The sequence below is a fragment of the Mastomys coucha genome, chromosome X (assembly GCF_008632895.1).
Source record: "Mastomys coucha isolate ucsf_1 chromosome X, UCSF_Mcou_1, whole genome shotgun sequence".
In the NCBI taxonomy this organism is placed as follows: Eukaryota; Metazoa; Chordata; class Mammalia; order Rodentia; family Muridae; genus Mastomys; species Mastomys coucha.
The window spans coordinates 77,361,468-77,369,152 of NC_045030.1; the positions used below are offsets into that span (position 1 = coordinate 77,361,468).

Sequence of the window (7,685 nt, forward strand, 5' to 3'; positions counted from 1 at the left end):
ATATGTTTGGAGTTATTTAAAATTTATATTGAGAAAAACATATGTATTTTCAGTATTGCTGTAGACAGGCATCTACATAAGACTGTTAAACTGATTGTTTTTTATATCAAACCACTTCTATAATACTCATTTTTATTGTTATAATATTTTATAAAGTTTAAATAATATGACTAAAAAGATATTGTAGGTATTGAAGGGGGCCTCTGGGAGGAGTTGGGGTACAAAAGGGAAACAAGAATGTTATTTAATTCTATTTACTTAAAATACGTTTTTGAATGTTAACAAATTCAGATAAACTGAAATCATGTAACTTTTCTCATCATAATGCAATAAAACTTAAAAAAATAGATAAATTCATGATGTCTTTGTTTTTATTATCTTAATAGTATTCCACTGTGTAGATGTACCACATTTTCTTTATCTATTCTTTGGTTGAGGCACATCTAAGTTGTTTTCATTTTCTGGCTATTATAGATAAGGCTGCTATAAACATAGATGAACAAGTGTCTTTGTGGGATGGTTGGATATCTTCTGGGCATATGCCCAGGAGTGGTATAGCTGGTTCCTCAGGTAATACTATGTCCAGTTTTCTGAGGAACTGCCAGACTGAATTTCAGAGTGGTTGTACCAGCTTGCAATCCTACCAACAATGAAGGAGTGTTCCTCTTCCTCTATATCCTCGCCAGCATCTGCTGTCACCTGAGTTTTTGATTTTAGCCATTCTGACTGGTATGAGGTGTAATCTCAGGGTTATTTTGATTTGCATTTCCCTGATATCTCAGGATGTTGAACATATCTTTAAGTGTTTCTCAGCCATTTGAGATTCCTTGATTGAGAATTCTCTATTTAACTATGTACTCCACTTTTTAATAGGGTTATTTGGTTCTCCGGAGCCTACCTTCTTGAGTCCTTTGTAAATTTTGGATATTAGCCCTCTATCAGATGTAGGGTTGGTAAATATCTTTTCCAAATCTGTGGCTTGCAATTTTGTCCTATTCATAGTGTTCCTTGCTTTACAGAAGCTATTCAGTTCTTTGAAGTCCTATTTGTTGATTGATATTCTTAAAGCATAAGCCATTGGTGTTCTCCTTAGGAAGTTTTCCCTCATGCCCAAGTATTTGAGGCTCTTCCTGACTTGACTTTCTCTTCTATTACTTTTAGTGTATCAGGTTTTGGTTTTTTTTTTTTTTTTTGTTTTTTTTTTTTTTTTTTTTGGTTTTTCGAAACAGGGTTTCTCTGTAGCCCTGGCTGTCCTAGAACTCACTCTGTAGACCAGGCTGGCCTCGAACTCAGAAATTCGCCTGCCTCTGCCTCCCAAGCGCTGGGATTAAAGGCGTGCGCCACCACGCCCGGCTTGTGTATCAGGTTTTATGTGGAGGTCCTTGATCCACTTCAACTTGAGCTTTGTGGAAGGAGATAGGTATGGATCAATTTGCCTTCTTCTACATACAGATCGCCAGTTGAGCCCAGCACCATTTGTTGAAAATGTTGTCTTTTTTCCACTGGATGGTTTTAGCTCCTTTGTCAAAGATCAAGTAATTATAGGTGTGTGGGCTCATTTCTGGATCTTCAGTTCTATTACACTGATCTACTTGCCTGTCTCTGTACCAATACCATGCAGTTTTTATCATGACTGCTCTGTATTATAGCTTGAGGTCAGGGATGGTGGTTCCACCAGAGAATAGTTTTTCCTATCCTAGGTTTTTTGTTATTCCAAATGAATTTGAAAATTACTCTAAGTCTAAGAAGAATTGAATTAGAATTTTGATGGAGATTGAATTGAATCTGTAGATTGCTTTTGTTAACCTGGCCATTTTTACTATATTAATCCTGCCAATCCATGAGCATGGGAGATCTTTCCATCTTCTGAGATCTTCCATTTCTTTCTTCAGTGACTTGAAGTTCTTAGCATAAAGTTCTTTCACTTGCTTGGTTAGAGTCACACAAAGGTATTTTATATTATTTGAATATCTCTTTATGTGCTTCTCAGCCATTTGAGATTCCTCTGTTGAGAATTCTCTGTTTGGCTCTGTGCCCTATTTTTAAAATTGAGTTATTTGGGCTGTTGGTGTCTAACTTCTTGAATTCTTTGCAAATTCTGGATATAAGCTTAGGGTGCATTTTTGTATTAGAGTCATTTCTGCTCCCCACTTACTTCTCTCTTGAATAGTAATATAGTTGTGGCCCTCCTATAATCAACATCACTTTTTCTGAATATAAGCAGACTAAATTCTCCAACACTAGATAAACCTATTTGTTACATATTTGATGTTGTTTAGGAATTCAAATGTTTAATTGATTGAAACTCACTAACCTTCATCGAATACAGCAAAAAGTAGTACAAATTGGTACAACATCTGTGTTCTTTCTTTGGAGAGACTGCCTGAAATAGAAGAGAAAGCATTGATTGTCAATTTAAAACGCCCTTGTTGAAAATTGTCACAAGAAAAAACAATTTCTTCACAGACCATTTGAGCAAAAAAAAAATGAAATACTTTTCCTAATGTTAACTTTTTTCTTTTGTGTAAAATCCTTTAAATTAGTATTTCTAAAGCTATTATGAGTAAATGGTTACTTATGTAAGTTTTCAATTTCTTCTAGAAATTTATTGTTTGTGAAATAAAAAAAGAAAAAACCTGAATTGCTGGGAAATAGAATTTAAAGTAAAAACAAAATACAAGCCAAAATAAAACACACAAATGGATAGGTGGATGGACAGACAGATAGATAAATAGACAGACAGATAGATGGAAAGAGATTTTTACAGGAGAAAATAACAAAAATAGTAAATATTGCCAGTGAAACATGTATATGGATAATTAATGTAGGGAACTTCTATTGCCCTTGTAACTTTTTACTTATGTAATTGCAAAGGAGTAAGCACTACATGTGAGGAAAACAAACAACTAAACTCACCTTTTGAACATTTATTTATTAATATAGATTAAAAATTCTGTTTATATGTTCTTATATGTGTATATATGTCTATGTGAGAACTGATGAATTGCTGTGCCCAGCTTTACCTCCCATTCTCCAAGCAGTATATTTCACAAAGTAAAAGTTATTTATTTTAACATAGCCCATTTATATATCCACATTTTTAAATTTGTTGAAACTTTTCTTCCCAGGAAGTCCCCCTCTTACTTTCACGTTTTCTTTTTTGGTGTGACTTTTCATGGCTTTTTGGAGTAAGATTTATATCTTTCTCCTATTCCCAATAACAAAAACTTTCTGCTATATTTCGTAAAAGTTTTATTACATTTTATATTTTAAGACTGTCATCTGGGTCTACATGGGAAAAAGCTACCAGGGGTGAACTGTGTCCTTCTTCTGTCCCACATCCCTGTCGACCTTCTTGAGGAGGCCTTCAGGGCCCCAAGAATATCCAGGCTATATGCCTCCCCAACTAATCCCTGGCCTGCCAGGACCACCTGGGGCACAACCAACAAAGGTAAGCTGCTCACTGTCCCCTGACCTCCATCTTCTTGCACATAGTTTTGCTTGCCTTCCTGAAGGGCACGTGGGGGGCCCCAGAAGACACAGCTAGCAGAGCTGAGCAGCTTGCTGTTCCTTGAGATCCATTTTCACATCCAAGGCACTGTGCCTGCCTCCTGGAGGAGACCAGCTAACATAAGGAATATTCATCCAATACCAGGAACAACCAGATGGTAAAGGACAGCATAAGAACACAATCAACAAGGGCCAGGGCAATATGGCACCACCAGAGACCAGCTATCCTGCTACAGCAAGCCCTGAATTATCCTAACATACCTGAATTGTAAGAAAATGACCTTAACCCTAACCCTGACCCTAACACACACACACACACATACACACACACACACACACACACACACACTGATCACCAACATCAAAATAACAGGAATTAACAATAACTAGTCATTAATATTTCTCAACATCAGTGGACTCAATTCTCCAATAAAAAGACACAGGCTAACAAAATTGATATGAAAATGAGATCCTTCATTTTGCTGCACACAAGAAACACACCTTAGCAATAAAGATAGACATTACCTCAGAGTAAAGGGCTGGGAAAAGTACAGAATTCTACCAGACTTTCAAAGAAAAGCTAATACCAATACTCCTCAAACTGTTCTACAAAATAGAAGATTGCCAAACTTATTCTATGAAGCCGTATTCATTCTGGTAGCTGAACTACATAAAGACTCAGTAAAGAAAGGGAACTTCAGAACGATTTCTCTTGTAAATATTGATGCAAAAATGCTCAATAAAACACATGTAAACTGAATCCAGGAATACATCAAAAAAAATCATCCATTATGCTCATGGATACATAGGATTAACATAGTGAAAATGGCCATCTCACCAAAAACAATATATAGATTCAATGCAATACCCATAAAAATTCTAACAATGTTTTATAGGCCTTGAAAGAGCAATCTTAAATTATCGCCATTTACAGATAAAGTGATAGTATATATAAGTGACCCCAAAAATTCTACTACAGAACTCCTATTGTTGATAAACACCTTCAGCAAAGGGTACAGATAAAAAAATTAACTAAAAAAAAATCAGTAGCCCTCCTTTAAACAAAGGAAAATGGACTGATAAAGAAATTAAGGAGACAATACCCTTTACAATAGCCACAAATAATATAAAATATCTTGCTGTAACTCTGGCCAAGCAACAACTTGTATGACAAAAAAATCAAGTCTCTGAAGACATAAATTAAGGAAGATATCAGAAGATGTAAAGATCTCCCATGCTCATGGATGGGTAGGAGAAACATAGCAGAAATGGTCATCTTGCCAAAAGCAATCCACAAATTCAATGCAATTCCCATCAAAATTCCAACACATTTTTTTACAGACCTTGAAAGAGCCATGCTCAACTTCATATTGAAAAACAAAAACCCCAGGATAGCTTATTTTTTAATTGTATAACTCCATATATAAAAGAACTTCTGTATTCTTTTATTAACTATCTGGAGCTATCACCATCCCTGATTTCAAGCTGTACTATGAAGTAATGGTAATTAAAACCACATGGTATTGGCATAAAAACAGACAGGTTAATCAATGGAAAAGAATTTCAGATCCAGAAATAACCTCATATACCTATGGTCAGTTGATTTTTGACAAAGAAGCCAAAATCATACATTGGAAAAAAATTATCTTCAAGAAATGGTGACAGTCTAACTGTAGGTCTGCATGTAAAAGAAAGCAAATAGACTCATATTTATCACCCTACACAAAACTCAAATCCAAGTGGATCAAAGACCTCAACATAAAAGCAGATACACTAAATCTAATAGAAAAGAAAGTGGAGAACTGGCCTGAATACACTGGCACAGAGGACAACTTCCTAAACATAACACAATAGCTCAGGCACTAAGGTCAACAATTAATAAATTGGACCTCATGAAACTGAAAAGCTTCTGTAAGGATAAATACACCATCAATAAGATAAAATGCCATCCTCTTGATTAGGAAAAGATCTTCATCAACCCTATATCTATCAGAGAACTATTGTCTAAATATATAAAGAACTCAGGAAATAATGCAGCAAAACCCCAGATAATCCAATTTTTAAAATGGGGTATAGAATTAAACAGAATTCTCAATAGAGGAGTAGTGGTTCTAATGTCTGAGAACCACTTAAGAGGGGAATATGATGAGGTATTTGTGGTTGGGGGGCAGGACTGAAGCCCTGAGGGGCAGCAGAAAGAATGGAAAACAGGCAACCTCAGGAGGTAGGAGTTGGGGGGACCCTCTAGAATGTACCAGAGACCTGGGAGGTGAGAGACTCCCATGACTCAAAGGGAGGGACCTTAGATGAAACCCCCTAAAGTGAGGAAAGGGAACTTATAGAGTCCACCTCTAGTAGAAAGACAGGTCATCAATTAGAGGGATGGGGTTGCCATCCCACAGTCAAAACTCTGATGCAGAGTTGTTCCTGTCTGAAAGAACTGTAGGGACAAAAATGGAGAAGAACCGGAGCAAAAGGAGGTCCAATGACAGGCCCAAATTGGGATCCAGCTCAAGGGGAGGCCCCAAGGCCTGATACTAATACTGATGCTATGGTGTGCTTACAAACAGGGCCTATCATGACTCCCCTCCAAAAGGCTCAACAAGCAGCTGAAAGAGTCAGATGCAGATATTTACATCCAACTAATGGACAGAAGCTGGTGATCACAGAATTCTGTGGTTGAATTAGGGAAAAGCTGGAAGAAGTTGAGGAGGAGGGTGACCCTATAGGAAGACCAGCAGTCAAAACTAACTTGGACTCCCAGGATCTCTCAGACACTGAGCTACCAACCAAGCAGCATTCACCAGCTGATATGAGGCCCCCAACACATACAGTAGAGGACTGCCAGGTCTGGAATCAGTCAGAGAAGATGCACCTAACCTATGAGAGACTTGGGACCCTAAAGGAGTGGGGAAGTCTGGTGGGATGAGAGGGTGGGAACATTATCTTGCAGCTAATGGAAGCAAATGTAGAGACCCACAGCCAAACATCAGGCAGACTTTGGAGAGACTTGTGGAAGAGTCATGGGAAGGACTGAGGGAACCAGAGGGTTCAAAGACATTACAAAAAGACCTACAAAGCCAACTAACCTACACCCATGGGGGCTCAGAGAGACTGAACCATCAACCAAGAGCACACATGGACTGGACCTAGGTCCTCCAGGACATATGTAGCACATGTGTAGCTTGGTCTTCATGGTAGGTCCCCTAACCATTAGAGCAGGGGCTGTCTCTGATTCTGTTGCCTGCCTGTGGATCTCCTTCCACAGCTGGACTGCCTTTTCTGACCTCAATGGGATAGGATGAGTTTACTCCTGCTGTGGCTTGATGTGCCAGGGAAGGTTGATACTTATGAGGGGGGGGTATGTGAGAATGTGACAGAGAAGAGAAGAGGGGGCCTATGGTCAAGATATAAAGTGAATAAAGTAATTTTAAAAAAAACTAATCTCTTTTGAATTAATACCTATATAAGGAGTATGGTTTAGGCTCCCATTCATTTTTTTGCACATGGCTGTCTAGTTATTCTAACACCATTTACAGATAAAGATCCCCTTTCTCCACTGATTGCATTTTATACCAATCAATTTTAGCATATTTTTGTAGATCTATTTTCCTATCTATCCAGTTTCATAACTTTTGACAAATGTGTCATAATAGTGTAGCTATATAGAAAGTCATAAATTAGGGTCAAGTGATTAATAAACTATTCTATTGTAAAATATATTTAACTAACTTAGCAATCAACCTATAAAAATTTTAGTCAACTTGTGTATATCAACAAAAGTTATACTTAAAGTCTGACTGTAATTGCATTAAATGTATACATTGGTGAGGACAAATATCTTTAGTATGTTGAATCTTTCAGCCCACTGTTACAGTTTGCTTTCTATTGCTACAATATACACAATAAGCAAAAGTAAGTTAGAGTAGTCAGCTTACAGTTGTAGTCCATTACTGAAGAAAGTCAGGGCAAGAACTCAAGGCAAATACATTGAGGCAGAAACTGAAACAGGCAGCATAGAAGAACACTGTATACTGGCTTATGCCCTATACTTGTGCAGTCACTTTCCCATAGCACTCAGGACCACCTACTAGGGGTTGTACCACCTACAGTGGGCTGGGTCCTCCCATATTAATTATTAATCAAGAAAATGCTCTAGAGTACATCCTTATGAA

At 37.4% G+C, this 7,685-nt stretch overlaps 1 protein-coding gene across 7 annotated transcripts in view; it reads right to left on the minus strand.

Moving 5' to 3' along the window:
• F8 (coagulation factor VIII) overlaps positions 1–7,685 on the minus strand; it is a 226,818-nt gene that overhangs the window by 170,476 nt on the left and 48,657 nt on the right. For all 7 annotated transcript variants that reach the window (XM_031364709.1, XM_031364704.1, XM_031364687.1 and 4 more), the window contains exon 5: positions 2,315–2,383. In XM_031364709.1, coding sequence (XP_031220569.1) covers positions 2,315–2,383 — 69 coding nt within the window. The remainder of the gene's footprint in view (positions 1–2,314; positions 2,384–7,685) is intronic.